Source organism: Ursus americanus, chromosome 2, assembly GCF_024610735.1.
Source record: "Ursus americanus isolate L20-20 chromosome 2, mUrsAme1.1.p, whole genome shotgun sequence".
In the NCBI taxonomy this organism is placed as follows: Eukaryota; Metazoa; Chordata; class Mammalia; order Carnivora; family Ursidae; genus Ursus; species Ursus americanus.
Genome location: NC_142128.1, coordinates 24,750,081 through 24,768,169, shown reverse-complemented (window position 1 = coordinate 24,768,169; position 18,089 = coordinate 24,750,081). Strand labels below are relative to the sequence as shown.

General features: G+C 45.6%; 1 protein-coding gene across 1 annotated transcript in view; it reads left to right on the top strand.

The window, feature by feature from the left end:
* LOC123786619 (uncharacterized) overlaps positions 1-18,089 on the top strand; it is a 128,670-nt gene that overhangs the window by 78,319 nt on the left and 32,262 nt on the right. The window contains exons 15-17 of the mRNA XM_087865597.1: positions 1,379-1,530; positions 2,117-2,199; positions 5,451-5,574. Coding sequence (XP_087721723.1) covers positions 1,379-1,530; positions 2,117-2,199; positions 5,451-5,574 — 359 coding nt within the window. The remainder of the gene's footprint in view (positions 1-1,378; positions 1,531-2,116; positions 2,200-5,450; positions 5,575-18,089) is intronic.

Here is an 18,089-nt window from a genome sequence, read left to right as displayed (position 1 = left end):
ACACTCACTGTGTGTGTGTCTTGTGTGTGTTTGTGTGTGTGTGTGTGTGTGTGTGTGTGTGTGTTTGTGTACCCCTGCTCACCCATAGCGCACGTGGGGGAAATAACTCAAGGAAGCTGACAGCTCACTGCACACTGAAGTCTCTGGGCTGCCTGATTCCCACTGGGGTATGTACAGGTGCGATACCTATTGTGTTCGTATTGCGGTTAGATGATTAACCTGTGACAAGGTCTGTGGTCATCCTCACGACTGGAAACTAGGGGAAGCTCTCCGTGCATTTTTTATTATCTGCTTTGCGGTTTGGAATGTGCTTAGATAGGCCATGTTTCGTAAGTCATCCCTGTTTTACTTCTGCTGGTAAACGTGCTATACAGAATCCCTCTCCTTGTACCCTTTCCACAACTATTTTGCATGATCACAGCTGTTAGTGTCGTGTCGCAAAACACACTGTGACACACACTTTCTGAAGGGGGGATGTTAGCGATTATCTGCATGACCGGTGCCCCACAAGCGCTTCGGTTGGGCTTCTAGGAGCAGGTCGTTTGGTCCGAAGTCACAGTGAGAGCAGGTTTCTTCTCTCATCACACGTTCTCGAGTTTTCCATCGGAAAGCATATACAGTTTTGTGGATTCTCTAACCTATGCTTCCCATCGTAATTTCCTATTGGACAAAATTACTCTGGAACTCAGTGTGCTGAAATGTCCGAGTGACTGTGTTTTAAGATAATCACAGCTGCTGAGTTATAGAAGGGTTATTGGTATCACGTTCCTTTTGGAAAACACTTTTCCAATTCCCCTGTCAGATCACAGGCCCCTAATTCCTCAAGTGTGTTTGTGGCCATGGCCAGAAACTGCAGAGAGCAGAAGACCCTTGTGTCAGGAAGTGAGGCAGCGTGGGGACAGTCAGGGGCTTGCAGGCAAAGGATTCACCTCGAGTGGCTCGGATTCCTGAGAAGAAAGGGCAGTTTCATCACATTCTCTCTCTTGTTAACAAACCAAAATATTCTGTGTGGTTGAGGAGGAAAGATGAAGTGTTGTCCAGGATCCCGATGCCTCCGTGTCTGGAGTGTCCTGCCTTCACTAGATTGCCATGCTCCTTTTTCATCTTTGAAGATGCTACTTCTTGCTAGTGACCATTGGCAGACATGGTTAGTGATGTTTGGTGACAGTAGGTTATTCCTGTAATATCCATTCCCCTCTCCCCCCTTGTTATAGTTGGCAGCAGTGGGGAGGGGTCAAGTTCTCTAGCACGGATGCGGCTCTGCTGGAACGTGGTATTGGAGAAGGAGGCAGATGCTGAGAGCTCTTTCTTTGGGTTTCATCTCTTGGTGTTACAACTTCTGTCTGTCTCACCAAACTATTTTCCTGTCTGTCTGCAGGTGGGTCCAGATGTGAGAAGGTTTCCTTGGCCAACCTGCATGTCCTCCCTTACGGGCCACATTACCAGGCTTCATTGGCTGTGGGCCACCTCACCCTCCTCCACTTTGGTCGTCATGCGGGCCTCGCTCGCCCTTCGTTCCGCCACCATGTGGTAAGATGATCTGGATTGCATGATGTGAGTTGTAGCGCGTATTCATCATGTGACTACTTGTGTCGGTGGAGAAGATATAGAGGAGGTACCACGAGGCTTTGCAATGCAAGGATCAACCTGAGTGAGGACACAGGAACATTCCTCAACTTTCTGTGGACATCCATTTCGTGGGCTGTCTCGTTTCTCTATATAGAACTGGGCAGCAGGGGTCTGCCATTGAGAAGTGTGACAATGTGCAATAGACAGACATAAAAGCATTGCCCAGGTGCCCTGCACAGACATGATGTTTTGGGCTCTTGGCTTAATGGAGCACAGTCTTCACATCACTTACACGTGGTGAGGCCGCAGTTGTCTAGCGTTATTGATTAGTTATTAAATCATCTCTATTGTGCAGAGTTGTCATATCATCAAGGGTGAGGGAGTGGTCTCTCCTTTGTCCACAGAGGTCAGGGGAGACATGTGAGAAACGCTCTGCATGTGGATGGACCTGAGAGTGGGAGTGTAGAACAGGCTGGGGCAGGTGTAGAAGCTTGGCTTGAATCATGCGTGGTCAACACCCTTCTTAATCCACCTCTGTCTCTTCTAGGGCCTCAGTCCCATTCAGAAGCCTGTGGCGCTCAAGGGGACAACAGTGGCACCGCTCCCAAGGAGGTCCCAGAGAAGGACAAGGTAAATACGGTGGCTGTTTCCCGTTGTAACTATTTCTGCAATCCTGTTCCTGTCTGGGCAGCACCGTGTGTGGCCTTGTATCTGTTGGGTATATCTTGGGATCTGTGTGTGGTGCCGTTTATCTTTCAAATGCCATGTCTTCATGCCAGAGCCTACAGGCTTCTGTGTTTCCAGATCGTCACCTTAGGGATGTTTGGGTGGAACAAAGGCAGACTTGTGCTGAGGTCTTGACATTGCATGGGAAACCCGGCTGGGACACTGTTACATCCTGAAGTTCTCACGTCATACATGCTTTGTGCTTAACTATTTCCATACACTGAGCAGTGGGGCAGGTGCCATTGGTGTGAAGGAAGTGTCTCTATTGCACAATGGCAGACATGTATTTCTTACTGTTGTGCATGTCCAGAGTCCACATTTGTTGTTCCTGGAGGGATGAAACACCTCTCACTTCATGTGCAGTGTGTTGAGTTTGAGCTGACATTTCATTAGTTACGTAAACCACTGAAGCAGGGCTGTGGTCCCTTGATTCATCATTAGGGTTGGGGTCTGCCCCATCCTCTGCAACCTGTGGATACTTGGGGGAAGCCCTCTTGTCGGCTCAGGGAGGTGAGAATGAGAGACAGTGGCAGATGCTGGAGGCAGGTGTGGAGGTTTTGTGGGAATGTGGCTCAGTCACTTCCTATGGGCTCGTCCTCTTTCTTTTCTGTGGCGTGGGTCAGAGATAGACGCTGGTGCGTCCCCCATGAGGAATAGCGGTCCTGCGTGCAGGCGTCTCATGTCGTGGGGGAGTGAATGTTGCTGAGGACGTGATCACTTTCTCCAAGTTGCTCAGGAGATCCATTTGATGGACTTCATCTTTCACTCCTACTGAGGTGGTTGGCAGGTCCCTTTGCGGTGAAGGAGAGCCTCTCTTCTCCTAGAGCTCGGCACAGCAGGTGTGCGCACGGATGTTGTACAGAGACCATATCCTGCGCTCTGGAAGGAATGAGGTCTATTCTTAACGTTAGGAATTTAGGGTGTCTGAGAGAAGGGAGGGACACGTTCATTAAACCACACAGACGTTGTGTTCCTTATAAGGGAAGCACCAGCGATGTATCTGAAGAACAGGAGAGGGAGCCGTGGGTCACACAGAAACAGGAGACTGTGGATGAGAAGCAGGATGGAGGTGCTCAGGGGAGTGGATGGTCTCTCTCAGGTAGAGCGGAGGCCATTCCTGGCAGGCCAGCAGCTTAAGCAGTGAGTGTGAAGGCAGAGTGAGGTCCACACCGAGTTGCTGCGTGTGTCTGTCACACAGTGTGAATAATGCAGTTATTTGCGTGAAAATGTCATTGTTGGCATAAAGCTGTTCATTCATAATCTATAAAGGTTATTGTTTCCCTAAATTTTTGAAAGTTCTGAACTGTGTGAAAGAATGCCGTGGAGATGTGGGAAATTTAACTTGGTTCTTTGGGGATTCTTGTCTGCCTCAGTTTGTGTGCGCCCGTGTGAGAAAGTGAAGACAGTACTGAGATCAGAGAGCTGCTGCCTTGGCTTCAGCCTGAGTGAGGCTCTTAGTGGGGAATTCGGGGTTGACCAGGAGCCGCCCTAGCTCGAGCCCTGTCACCACCCTCTGCATCTGAGTCCCCTCCCTGCCTGTAGCTTTGCATCTCCCAGAACTTCTGCCACAGTATCCTGCGGATTTGCCTGTGTTGCTGATGTCTCAGCCCGAATGCCAGCTCTCCGTGGGGCCTACTCAGAACCTCAGCTTTGTTTTCTTTGAAACCTGGAGCATATTGGTTTCTGAGGTCATTAGAGGCACAGGAGTTGAAGTACATAAAGAATCTGCAGGGGCCCCTGGGTGGCTCAGGCGGTTAAACATTGGACTCTTGATTTCCGCTGAGGCTGTGATCTCAAGGTTCTGAGATTGAGTCCCAGGTCGGGTTTGACGCTGAGTGTGGAGACCCTTAGGGTTTCTCTCTCTCCCTCTCCTTTTCCGCCTTCCCTGTTCACTCACAAGTTTACCCTTTCTCTGTCTTTGTTTTTTTCTCTCTGTTTCAAAAAAAAAAAAAAAAAAAGAATGTGCCAAATATCTGGGATTTTGGCCACTCACCCTACTCACTGTTTAAAAAAATAGCTCCATGCAGATGATCATCAAAAGGTGTTCATTTAAGACCTTGAAATTTCACTTGGAGTAGAACATCTCAGCCCAGATAGCAGCGATCCTCATTTCAACAACAAAGAAATGACCTCCTTTTTTTCTATTAAATTTCAGGTCCTAGCCAAGAAGGAAATAAAAGATACTTTTGAGAATGGGTACATTCAGACATTGATGTCTGAGATGTGAAGACAATTATTTTCTATTACATATAGACTCACAGAGGCAGCCACACACTCAGGTGTTCATCCAAGGCCTCAGATATACTATAGGAGGCAAATTGCATATGGCAGAACATAAGATCCCATTGAAATAATCCAAAATCTGTTTGACTTACAGGACAGTCAGTTTGAAGTTTGAAGATCTCCCTGAGCGGTAACAACCAGGCTATGCAGAGTATATATGTTGTAAAGGTGTCAGATGAGCCTAATGGTCTGAATGCCTTCCCTGCCCATCCTGTCCCCTGTGCTCTGTCTCTCCTCGTATCCCCCCAATAAACCTTTCATGGTTCTGTCTGTGTGTCAGCGTCTGCCTTCACGAGGACCTACAGTCATTCCCCTCCAAGAGCACAGTGTGAATCCTGTACACACAGAAACAAATTGGCAGCAGTGGTGGTGATGGAGGATAGTAGCAAGATTACCCTTTGTGGCATCTTTACTGCAAGGGGCCCAAGCAGTCCTTCTGGGCAGGTGGACACACCCTGTATTTAGATCTGTTGGTGGTTGTATTAACTCTGGTGATAGATACCCTTGAGTACATGGTGTCTGCTTGTTTTGGGGGTGTGTGGTGATCAGCAGGATAGGTGTCTGTCCCCAGGCAGTGGTCTGTTGTGATGGTGAGGAATGTATGAAGGGTCAGTTGTGGCCCCGGGAGACCGGTGAGGAGGCCCTGCATTAATCCAGGTTTTGTGCACTGGTTTCACCTCACCAGCTGCCTCGCAACAGCGGGTGGGCTCTGAGGGTCGCTGATGGTGGCAGTGTTCTTGGTAAGACCCCTGATGCCCCATAATCCTCCACAGTTTCCATGTTGAGGGATGGGCAGGGAAGAGGCCAGTGACAGGAGACCCATTCCTCTCTCACCACGCAGGAGTTGGGTGTATGTGTCTGTTGCTTCTTAGGTCCTTTACTCCAGTCCATTCTGCACCAGAGCTCCTGGATCGTGCAAAGCCCTCCTTCTCTCCAGGTTGTGGAAGAAGACATCCTCCAGCAGCCTTGGGGTCATGGCTGGGCCAAGGTGTCAAGGTCTGTCTGTCCACATTCTGCCCTGGAGAGGCGGGTAACTGCCCTGCTACAGCCAAGGTCAGCCTGAGCAGCCTTTGTAAATGGGATTGTCATGCCCTGTGCGCAGGGCCAGGGCGGAATGATGGCAGGAGAGAGGGGGAGACAGGAGAGGTGGTCCTCTGTGGTGGTCCTGGACAGGGCTGCACAGAGCAGAAGGCCTGAGGGCCCAGGGAGAGATAGAGAAAGAGAATGTCAGGGAGAGGGACACTGAGTGGGTGGTGGGGGGATTGGGCAAATCCTGGAAAGTGAGAGGAACCAAGAGAGGGAGAGGGGGTAGAGAAAAGCAGAGACAAAGAGGAGTTGGAAGGATGAAAAGCAGTTGCTGGTCTAGGTGTGTGGAGGTGGACCATGGACCAGGGGGGAGGAGGTCTAGGTAGCTACTCTGAGCTTTGGGACTGGAGAAGGCGGGAATCCAGGGCGTCAGATTTCCCTGAGCCCAAACCTCCGACCTCTCTGGGGCAGAGCTGTGCAGAGGACGTTTCCCTTGGGAAGATGGGGACCCCTCCTTTTGCATTGTGGGGCCGAACCCTAGACTCTATCATGGAGAGAGATGGCTTGGGTGGAACAGAGCACCCTCTGTCCCTCCATCTGAGGGGTCATGACTTTGAGCATTGCAGGGATTCCCAGGGAGGCCAGCAGAGGGCGCGCGCGCACCTCCAACAGGAAGGGGGCGGTTTCTCTGCGTGCGCAGCCACGGCCAGCAGAGGGCGCGCCGTGGCCTTTTCTGACACAGGGCGCCTCAGAGCAGGAAGGGCTCTGGAAGGCCCCCAAGGATCCGGCCCCTCTCTGGCTGCAGGGAATAGAGCGCCAAAGCTGCCATTTCAGTAGGTTCGGCCCCCACCCTGGGAAGACCCTGGGGCCTTTGCAGCAACTTGTCGCCTCCCGAGGTAGAGGAAGAAGCTGCCTTGTTGGCTGAGTGCTGAGGGGGCGGCTCTGGGCGGCTTCCCAGGACATGCTGGTAAGTGAGCAGCACAGTCGCTTGCATTTTGAGGGCTGTTCCCCTGGTTCAGTCCTCATTTTCCCTGCGGGTATTTGAACAGACCTGTTTTACTCAGGGATCCGTGGCTTGAGGGGTCCTGCGACACCACATCAGAGATGCTGTGGTTGGCTTGTTACAGATGCAGGCTTGTTTCTGGGGAGAAATCCTGAGCCAAATTCAGAGGAACGGGAGCCGCTTTCAGTGGGGACTTGAATGCACTAACTGCTGACTCTCAGGACTTCCTAAAAGAATGAGCTGGGGTCCCACTTCCCTAATTCTGCTGGAACCTGAGACCCAGGTAGAAACACAAACTGCCCTCCATTTTGTAACCTTAAAGGTAGAAACTCTGAGGGATTTATCAGCCGAAGTTGGTTTTGTTTGGGAAGGAAGAAGAATAGAATGTAGGACAAAGAAGCAGTGACTAACCCTTAGGCACATTGGGGAGCATCAGAGAGGCTCACTGTTTTCAGGCGAAAAGGGGGCAGTTTAGAAGGCTGTTAGGAACCAAAAGTCCATTGGAGGCATCTGGTAGTTCAAATCATTGTGGCTTCTCATGGTTGAGTCCTGTTGGGAGGTGGGGGCTGGGGGGAGGGGATGGAGAGATGAGAATAGAGTTCCTGTAGCTGGAATAGTGGAGTATTCACGTGCGAGGTCAAGTCCATGTCTTCCTGTTGGGTCCCCAGTTTATTCAGAGTGATAGTGTGTCCGAGCTCCCCCTGCCAAAACCTCCTGACTGTTTTGTGGCATTTCCCGTTACGACTTTTCACATTTCCCCGTTCTGATCAAGATTTGCCTTGAGGAACAAAATAAGTCCGTCAAAGACAGATACTATATGATTTTAGTCATTTGTGGAATTTATGAAATAAAACAAATGAGCAGCGAGAAGAAAAAAGAGGCAAACCAAGAAAACAGCCTTTTTACTATAGAGAACAACCTGTTGGTAATCAGAGGGGAGATGTTTGGGGGGATGGGTTCAATAGGTGATAGGGATTAAGTCATGCATTTGTGATGAGCACCAGGTGTTGCCTACAAGTGTTGAATCACTAGATTGCACACTTGAAATGAGTATAACTGAGGTAATTGTAATTTAAAAAACTTTAAAAAAGTTTCCATGGAAGAATTTTTTTTAAAGATTTTATTTGTGCATGTGTGTATGAGAGAGAGAGAGAGAGAGAGAATCAGGCAGAGGGAGAAACAGGCTCCCCGCTGGGCAAGGAGCCCAGTGTGGGACTCAGTCCTAGGATACTGGGATCATGACTCACTGGATCATGAGCCAAAGGCAGATGCTTAACCGACTGAGCCACCCAGGTGTCCCTGGAAGAATTTCTGATCAGCAGTCAAGTTCTTTGTATTTAGTGGTTTTGTGTTTCAGTGCCAGCAAGGTCTTTTTCTGGTGGCGTGTCTCATGTTGGAGGAAATGTGCATCACAGTTGTAAACTACTCAAGTGACACTTGAAGAACTGGGAAGGTTAGAAGGGAGAAACTCTCATGTACTTCCTGTGTGAAGTCTGTATCTGCTCGAGATTGAGACCAGTGAGCCAGCATCACCTCACTGGGGACACTGTTTCTACAAAGGATTGACAGACAGCAAGTACAGAATCAAAAGCAAGATGACAATTCCAAACCATGTGTTGGTTCTAACCCAGGACCCTAGGTTTGAAAGGAGCCAACTGAAAATATTTATTGGCAGTTGTTTACCTGAAGGAAGACAGGTTTCTCCCTATGAAGGCAAACCCGGAGTCACGTGTGCCTCCTGGAAGTGTCTTCCTCAAGTGTCTGGGAGCAAAATAGTGAAATACTGCGAGAATGCACTAAATGAAATCACTGAGTACATCTGGGAATACAGATACACTGGGGAACATGAAGAATTAGAGAACTTGTTGCAAGAATAGGAATACTTCCGGGACATTTCAAAACAGTATTGTTATCTCAAAAGAGCTGTTTAAAACTCCATGTGTTATCAGTAATGGTCTGTTATGTTATAAATTCAGAAACCATGCATTTGGATTAGAATCCGGATGTTCAAACTATGTAATTATATAAGTATAGCACCATTTATTTATTCTGCTTTTGGTGAATAATTGTTTCCAGTTTTTTGTTATTCTGAACAATGCTGCAACGGACATTCTCACACGTTTCCTGGTGTGTAGGTTCAAGATTTTCAATAGGGCATATACATTTTCTAGTATTGGAATTTCTGGTTTGTAAGAATGAACGTGTAGAGTTTTGCAAGATAATGCAGAGTATCTTTCAAAATAGTTGTACCAATTGTACTTGTCCCAGTACTGCATAGAATTCCTATCTTCACCAATAACTGGTCTTGCCAAGCTTAATTTTTTGCCAACCTGATGAATGTAAAAGGGTTACTCTTTGTGGCCTTAAGGTGAATTTTTATGATTATTATTGAGGTTGAACATTTTTCATGTTTTTATTCACCACTAGGATTTTTTTCTTCCATAAAATTCTAGTTTTGCCATTGGGCTATTTGCTTTTCTCTTTTTGTTATGTAGGAATTAGCTTTTCAAATATTCTGGATATTGATCTGTGGTTGGTTGTGCGTGTTATGAATAAAACATTCTTTGTTATCAGTTTTTGAATTCAGATAGCTGAGTTAAAATAATGAAGACTACCTAGATTTCAGAATCTGTTTGGTTCCTGATTTTCATATAAAAGTTAGCTGGAGTTTGAATGATAAAGTATAATTCAAAGATTTCATTCAAATATTCTTGTTTCCTGGGACGCCTGTATCTTTTTCTGGTTTCTAATTTAATTTTTCTCTAAGGTATCTTTTTGTTAGCAAAAGTTCTTTTCCTTTTTTTTTTAAGATTTTATTTATTTATTTGACAGAGAAAGAGAGAGCCCGTGAGAGAGGGAACACAAGCAGACGGAGTGGGAGAGGAAGAGGCAGGCTCCCAGCAGAGCAGGGAGCCTGATGCAGGGCTGGATGTGGGGCTGCATCCCAGGACTCTGGGATCACGCCCTGAGCTGAAGGCAGACGCTCAACGACTGAGACACCCAGGCATCCCAGCAAAAATTCTTAATTTTAACGTTGTCATGCTTACCAATTTTCTTTCTGAAGAATGCTTTTTTGCCTTGGTGAAGAAGTATTTTCTTATCCTGGGATCATAAAGATATCTTTCTATATATTCTTCTGCAAGTTTAACCAGTTTTATCTTTCATTTTGAAGTCGGTAAATCCATTGGAAATTAGATTTTGTGTATGGCAGGAGATAGAGATCTACCATGTGGATGACCAGTTGTCCTGACATCATGTATTTCATACACCATTCCCCAGTGATCTGTAGTGCCCCCTGTGTCATGGATGAAGTTCTCATACATTTGTGATTCTGGTCTGGGTGCACTAGTGGTAGTCATTAGTCTCCCAGCATGAATAACACCCTATCCTAAATCTTATAGCTTCATAATAATTCTTGATATCTGGTGGGGCAGTTCTCCTTTCCTTATTCCTTTTTTTCCCCCCTAAAGATTTTATTTACTTATTTTTGTGCACATGGGAGGGGGTGCAGAGGGAGAAGCAGACTCCCGCCGAGCAGGGAACCCGATGTGGGACTGGATCCCAGGACCTGGGATCATGACCTGAGCCGAAGGCAGATGCTTAACCGAATGAGGCCACCCAGGCGCCCTCCCCTTTCCTTTTTCTTCAGAAGCATCTTGGCTGTCTATGGGTCTTTGCTCTTCCGTATCAAGGTTAGAATTAGCCTGTCATATTTCTTGCAAACTCATATTGGGATATTAATTGCTGCTGCATAAAATATACAAGGCAATTGGAAAAGTATTGACATTTTTTTATGATTTTGAATTTCTCTGTCTATAAACACGGCATGGTTTTTTTTTTCATTTGTCTTTAATGTTGTTAATAAATTAAAAATTCTGTTTCTTTAAAGAAACCAAACAAAAACAAAACAAAAACAAACAAAAGGAATCAGGGTGCAGTTAATAGTTTAGGTAAAAGAAAGACTTTTGAATTCTGAAACTTCTAAAACTCTAGAAATGCTCACAAGATAAAAATGAGGCTATTTCTGGAAAGGTCATACTCCAAAGAGGTTTCCTCCTTTTGCAAGAGACTGGGAAATGCAGAAAAAGGCATGTTCCTTGCACAAAAGAGGTAGGAGGAGCAACAGTGAGAAAAGGAATGCAGGCCTGGTCCGGACTTGTGGGGGAAAGCTGTCTCCCCAGATGTTTTCTCTTTCAATTTGGGAAGTATTTATGTTCTCGTGACCAGATGGTGTCCAGGTCCAGTCAGGGTCTGGTGCCTTCTTTAAATGTGTCCCGTGGACCCAAGAGCCCATTCCCTGGGATTTGGCAGCACAAGGTTTGGTTAGCAGTATCCGATAAGGTCCTCTCAAGGGAGGTTGAAGAGAATCTCTGTGGAAGTGTCTTTCCCAAGAGAAAGAATCCCCAGCTTGCAGGGTGTGATGGTCAAGATAATTATCCCCTGGGAGTGGACACTGAAAAGATTGCTCTGCTACAACAATGTTCATTTTGATAGAAGCAACTAGATCTTTGCATTATTGAAATATATCCCCTTTTCTCAACTCCAGGTCAAAAGGGGGCAGAGGTCAAATGCATGGATATCCAGTGACTATCTCCAAGGTTGGGAGTCAGAGCTCCAAAGGGGATGGCCTTGAGATTTAGAAGAAGTATTGGCAATGCCTTTGGCCCAGGTCATTGGAAAGTCTCTGCAGATTTTGCCAATTGGGTCCCCAGTGTTGCCATTATGGTGTTGGACCAGTTGTGAGGTTAGGGGATAGTAATGTACAATGAAAGTATTGTAAAACCGGCCAAAGATCACAAACTCAGTGAAATGCCTGCACGGTAGAATGGGTTTTCTGGTCATTGTGCTGTTCAAGAGAGCTTTTCCCGGAGAGAGAATTTTTTCTAACAGGATTTTAGCCACAGAAGAGTCATTGGCCTTTCTACAAGGGAAAGCTTTGGTCCAGTGAGATAACATAGGCACATTGACTAACACAAACTTATTTCCATGAGATGAGAAAGTTGCATGAAATCCAGTTGCCAAATCTCAAATGGTTCATTGAGCAGTCTAAAATGCCCAGGGGAGGTATGGATTTGTTTTCCAGGATCGTATTTTGGACAAGTGGGACAAGCAAGGTTGGCACTTTCTGCAGTCTTCTTAGCATTTCCCCACCAATACTGGTTCATCAACCCTATCAGTTTGTCAGTAGACCAATGGTTTAATATTTGTACAGTTGTCAGGAGTGGGAATTTTAGAATTTTGGAGATGGCCATATTGTTATTTGATCCAAACCAGAATTCTCTCTTTTTATCAACTAGTCATCAGATTCCCAACATTGTTTCTCCTTGTCTGGGCCCTGTTGTTGGCCATGTCTGCTCAATTTTTCCCAATTGTCAGTTGGTAGGACATCCCTTCAGAACATGACAGAGGTCTGGCTCTCGGTGTCCTTTTGAGTAGCTTTTTTTGGGCAGAACTATAAGCCAGGTGGTTTCCTTTGGCCTCCAGAAAGTCAAGTGCAGAATATCCCTGGGACCTTAATAATAGCTAGATCTGCAGGCAAAAGCATGGCATCTGATGAATTTTAGACCTAGCAGCCATTTTTAATCTCATCCCCATTGTAAGGAAGGAAACCTCGTTTCTTCCATAATATTCCAAAACCATGAGCTAGCTATCCAAAGCATATACCGAGTATCACCTTACATGTTTGCAGTGCTGCCCTCGGCTACAATAGAAGCTGCCTTAAGGACACAGAACTCATCCTGCTGGGCTGAAGTAGCCAGAGGGAAAGGTGCTGCCTCAGTGTCCTCAAAGGGAGTTGTGGTAGCTTAGCTGGCGAGATATTTATCATTTTCCTCCTCTAAGTAAGAACCATCAGGAAAGCATGAAAAGTGTGCTTTGGTTAGAGCAGTTTGCTGAAAATTGTCACAGGGAGTCAACAGGTGACCTGTCGGTGTCAAGTGGCTGTGGGGGGGTTTCATCTGTGAAGGAGGGGAGAAGGGTGGCTGGGTTGAGGCTTTTGGAACCAGAAAGAGTTATGTGAGGAGTGGTACCAGGGGGATTTCATAGGAGGTGAGGTGACTGTCTGGAAAATGTTGAGTGTGAGGAGAGTTCAGAAGGGCTTCTACTACATGGGGTGCAGGGATGGTTAAAGGGGATGGTGTGATGAATTCTTCAGTGGCCTTATCCCAGAGGGCAGTGGCAGGAATGGCTCTGAGGCAGGCGGGTATCCCCCAGCCATAGCATCTACCTGTTGACTCTTATACCTTGTGGGATGATGGTGGTCCTTGTGTTTTGGGGTGAGCACTGCAAGGACATTCCCTTCCGTATCAGAGAGATGAAAAAGGGAAGTTGGTCATTAGGAGTTCCAAGGGCAGGGGCTAATGGTAGACTTTTGTTTAAAGTTTCAAAGCGGTGTCATCCCCCTCTTTCTGAATAATTGTGTTAGGTTTCTCATGTTTTAGTAAAATGTATAGCAGCTGAGCCTTAAAAGAGAAGTTTGGAATCCACTGTTGACAGTAGCCGGCCAGTCCAGGAAAGCCTGGTCATTGGTGCTTAGTTTTAGGTTGTGGGAAATTGAGGATGCCTTGAGTCTACCTGGATCCAGGTACTGTCCTTGTTCTGAGATCAGGTGACCTAAATACCTAAGCTGAGTTTGAGCAAACTGCAGTTTTTCTTTGGGGACTGCATGACCCTTTTAAGGCCAAAAGTTTTCCCAGGTGGATGCTGTCTTCCTGTGAAGAGGTGTGAGGAGGGGAGCAGAGATGCCAATCATCTACATATTGTAACAAAGGAGGAGAGGCCACAGAACACTCACTATCATGTGGTGGGCAAAATGGGTGAAGGGGAGAGGGAGATATAGGCCTCCAGTAATGAAATGAGTAAGTCATGGGAATAAAAAGCAGAGCATAAGGAATACAGTCAATGATGGTTCGTAGTGATGTAATGGGATAGACGGTAGCTATACTCGTAGTGAATATAGCCTAATGTATAAAGTTATAGAATCACTAAGTTGTACACCTGAAACTAATGTAATATTGTGTGTCAACTGTAGTCAAAAAAAAAAAAAAAGTTGGGGGGCGCCTGGGTGGCACAGTGGTTAAGCAACTGCCTTCGGCTCAGGGTGTGATCCCGGTGTTATGGGATCGAGCCCCACATCAGGCTCCTCCGCTATGAGCCTGCTTCTTCCTCTCCCACTCCCCCTGCTTGTGTTCCCTCTCTCGCTGGCTGTCTCTATCTCTGTCAAATAAATAAATAAAACCTTTAAAAAAAAAAGTTGGAAATGTGGGATCTATTTAGATCCTCAGGAGATTTAACTTCAAAGGGGCAGGTTTCAAGAGGTTTAGGAGAGGAGGAAGCAGAGAGAGCTTCAGAGGAAAAGGAAGGTTTGGTAAAAGGAAAAGAGGGAGAGAGGCCTTAGCAAAGTATTAACATCAAGGCAGTTGAGTCCCTAGAGGAATGTCACTCTGCCTGTTTCAAGGACTTGGGCTCTAGGAAGTAAGGAAATTTAACAATTTTTCTTCTGTCTTTGTTTCCCACATCAGATAAGAGTGTGGGAGCAGAGGAGATGAGAGGGTGCAGAGATAACAGAGGGAGATGGTGCTGGAGGTGGGGCCTGAGGTGTGGCCTGAGCACAATGTGGTTGCCTCCCCTCCTTAGACAAAGAAAGTGGGGGAGGAGAAGAAGAGGACTCAGAAGCCCTGTTTTGTCTCTTTAATTGTATGCTTGCATCATTTATTTAATTTTTTAAAATTATTTATTTGACAGAGACAGAGCACAGGCAGGGAGAGTGGCAGGCAGAGGGAGAGGGAGAAGCAGGCTCCCCACTGAGCAGGGAGACTGATGGGGAACTCAGCTCAGGACCCTGGGATGAAGACCTGAGCAGAAGGCAGACTCTCACTTGACTGAGCCACCCCGTCGTCCCCTCATTTAGTTTACAAATTGTATTTGGAGAGATGCAATTTTCGATTCTTGTTAGCATTTGGCAGCTTCCAAATACCTATTGTAATCAGTATCCTGTTTTGTCAATTTTAGAACCATGGCAGTCCATTCAGGTGTGAGAAAATTAAGGTTGGGATGATCAAAAGTTCCTCATCATGGCCATTGAAGTTGTCAATTATTTCAGGTTAGGTCAGTCCATTTATTTAAAAATATGCCTCCAGAGGGACCATAATTTGTTTTTTTTTTCTCATATTGCCCCCTTATTTTATTTTATTTTGTTTTATTTATTTTTTATTTTTTTTTAATGATTTTTTATTATATTATGTTAGTCACCATAAGTACATCCCCGGTTTCCGATGTAAAGTTCGATGATTCGTTAGTTCCTTATAACCCCCAGTGCAACATGCAATATGTGCCCTCCTTACTACCCATCACCGGTCTATCCCATTCCCCCACCACCCTCCCCTGTGAGGCCCTCAGTTTGTTTCTCATAGTCCATAGTCTCTCATGTTTCATTCCCCCTTGTGATTACCCCCCTTTCTTTATCCCTTTCTTGCCCTAGTGATCATCCTAGTTCTTATGTTCCACAGATGAGAGAAATCATATGATAATTGTCTTTCTCTGCTTGACTTATTTCACTTAGCATTATCTGCTCCAGTGCCGTCCATGTTGCAGCAAATGTTGAGAACTCGTTCTTTCTGATAGCGGAGTAATATTCCATTGTATATATGGACCACAACTTCTTAATCCAGTCATCTGTTGAAGGGCATCTCGGCTCCTTCCACGATTTAGCTATTGTGGACAATGCTGCTATGAACATTGGGGTGCATATGGCCCTTCTCTTCACTACATCTGTATCTTTGTGGTAAACACCCAGCAGTGCAATGGCTGGATCATAGGGTAGCTCAATTTTGAACTTTTTAAGGGACCTCTACACTGTTTTCGGGAGTGGCTGTACCAACTTGCATTCCCACCAACAATGTAGGAGGGATCCCCTTTCTCCACATCCTCTCCAACAATTGTTGTTTCTTGCCTTGTCTATTTTTGCCATTCTAACTGGCGTAAGGTGGTATCTCAGTGTGGTTTTGATTTGAATTTCCCTGATGGCTAAGGATTTTGAACATTTTTTCGTGTGTCTGTTAGCCATTTGTATGTCATCATTGGAAAAGTGTCTGTTCGTATCTTCTGCCCATTTTTTTATTTATTTGTTTCTCGTGTATTGAGTTTGAGAAGTTCTTTGTAGATCTTGGATACCAGTCTTTTATCTGTAGCATCATTTGCAGATATCTTCTCCCATTCCGTGGGCTGCCTCTTAGATTTTTTTGACTGTTTCCTTGGCTGTGCAGAAGCTTTTTATCTTGATGAAGTCCCATAAGTTCATTTTATCTTTTGTTTCTCCTGCCTTTGGAGATGTGTCATGAAAAAGTTTGCTTTGGCCGATGTCATAGAGGCTGCTGCCTATGTTCTCCTCTAGAATTCTGATGGATTCCTGTCTCACATCAAGGTCTTTCATCCACTTGGAGTTTATGTTTGTGTATGGTGTGAGAGATTGGTCAAGTTTCATTCTTTTGTATGTAGCTGTCCAATTTTCCCAGCACCATTTATTGAAGAGACTGTCTTTTTTCCACCGGATGTTTTTTCCTGCTTTATCAAAGATTAGTTGCCCAAAGAGCCGAGGGTCCATTTCTGGGTTCTCTATTCTGTTCCATTGGTCTATGTGTCTGTTTTTGTGCCAGTACCATGCTGTCTTTGAATTCACAGCTTTGTAGTACCGCTCGAAATCCGGTATTGTGATGCCCCCAATTTGTTTTTCCTTTTCAGCAGTTCCTTGGAGATTTGGGGCCTTTTCTGGTTCCATACAAATTTAAAGACTATTTTTAAACATAAAACCATCCAGTGTCCCCATGGGTGAAATGCCCTAAAGCATTTTGATGACTGGGATCCCATTTCTTATAAAAGAATTTCAAGGCCATCCTGTTTCCAGAAGGAATCATACCAAAGGCCAGCCCAGTTTCAGAGAGAACAGTTCAGTCTCAAACAGACCAGAGACTGAAGGCTAGTGCAGTTCCAACAGGCACAGTCCCAAAGGGAAGAGTGCAGTTGCAAAGGGGAATAGGACAAAAGCCTACACAATTGCAACTGACAGAGTTCCCACTGGAAGGGTCTGCTTTTAAAAGGACTCAGATTGAGGGCTAGCCCAGTTCCATTAGGAGCAGTCCCATTCCCAACAGGAATTAGACTAAAGACTGCACAGATCCTTCAGGAAGAATCTGAATCAGACCTGAAGGCCAAACAAGTACACTCAGGGGTGATTAAAAAAAAAAAAAAAAAGACCATCAATAGATCCCAGGTAAAGCTTGGAGAGCTCAGACACAGGGCATGAAGCTTGAAATCTAGGAGAAAACTTGGCCTCAAAACCCCAGGTCAGAGGCACCTGGGTGTCAGTGAGTTAAGTGTCTGACTTGATTTCAGCTCAGGTCTTGATCTTAGGGTCCTGGGATTGAGCCCTGGGTTGGGCTCCCCCACTCAGCATGGAATCTGCAGGTGCGCGCTCTCTCTCTCTCTCTCTGTCTCTCTCTCCTCCCCCTCCTTCTACCTGTCCACTGGCTTTTGCTTTCTGTCTCAAAGAAAATAAATCTTAAAAAAAAAATTATCAGGAACACTTCTAAATATGGAGAAGATTGTACTAAGCAGAGTTTTTGAATCTGTTTTGGAAGAAAAAACATGTTATTTTTTTAATTTTTAATTTTTATTTTATTATTTTATTATACTATTTTTTTAAAAGATTTTATTTATTCATTTGACAGAGAGAGAGACAGCCAGCGAGAGAGGGAACACAAGCAGGGCGAGTGGGAGAGGAAGAAGCAGGCTCATAGCGGAGGAGCCTGATGTGGGGCTCGATCCCATAACGCTGGGATCATGCCCTGAGCCGAAGGCAGATGCGCAATGACTGAGCCACCCTGGCGCCCCTATGATAATATTTTTTTATTATGTTAGTCACCATACAGTACATCCCTGGTTTTTAGATGTAAAGCTCGATGATTCATTAGTTGCATATAACACCCAAAAATGGTGCTTGCATCCACCAATTCATACATTTCCAATTTATTCACTTTTCTCTTTTGTTTATTTTCTAATTCACATATATTCATATATCTTCCTGTTTGTTTTTTTTTTAAGATTTCGTTTATTCCTTAGGGAGAGAGAGTGTGAGCAGGAGGGAGAGGCAGAGGGAGAAACAGAGTCCCCATTGAGCTGGGAGCCCAATGCAGGACTCCATCCAGGACCCTGAGAGCATGAACGGAGCCAAAAGCAGATGCTTAACTGACTGAGCCACCCAGGCACCCCTGTATCTTCCTAAGTTGTACATTCATAACACATACTGTCATGCCTCCTTCCTGTGACTTGTAAGACAAGAAGATAGGCCTTCTAAGGAGAATGCAGCTTTGTATAACTTCAGGATTTGTTGTTGTAGGTTATTACTAACTTTTTCCACACAGGTGAAAATATCTTCCCACATTGACTAGTCATTTAAAAAAGGAATGTATCTGTATCAGTGTGATGT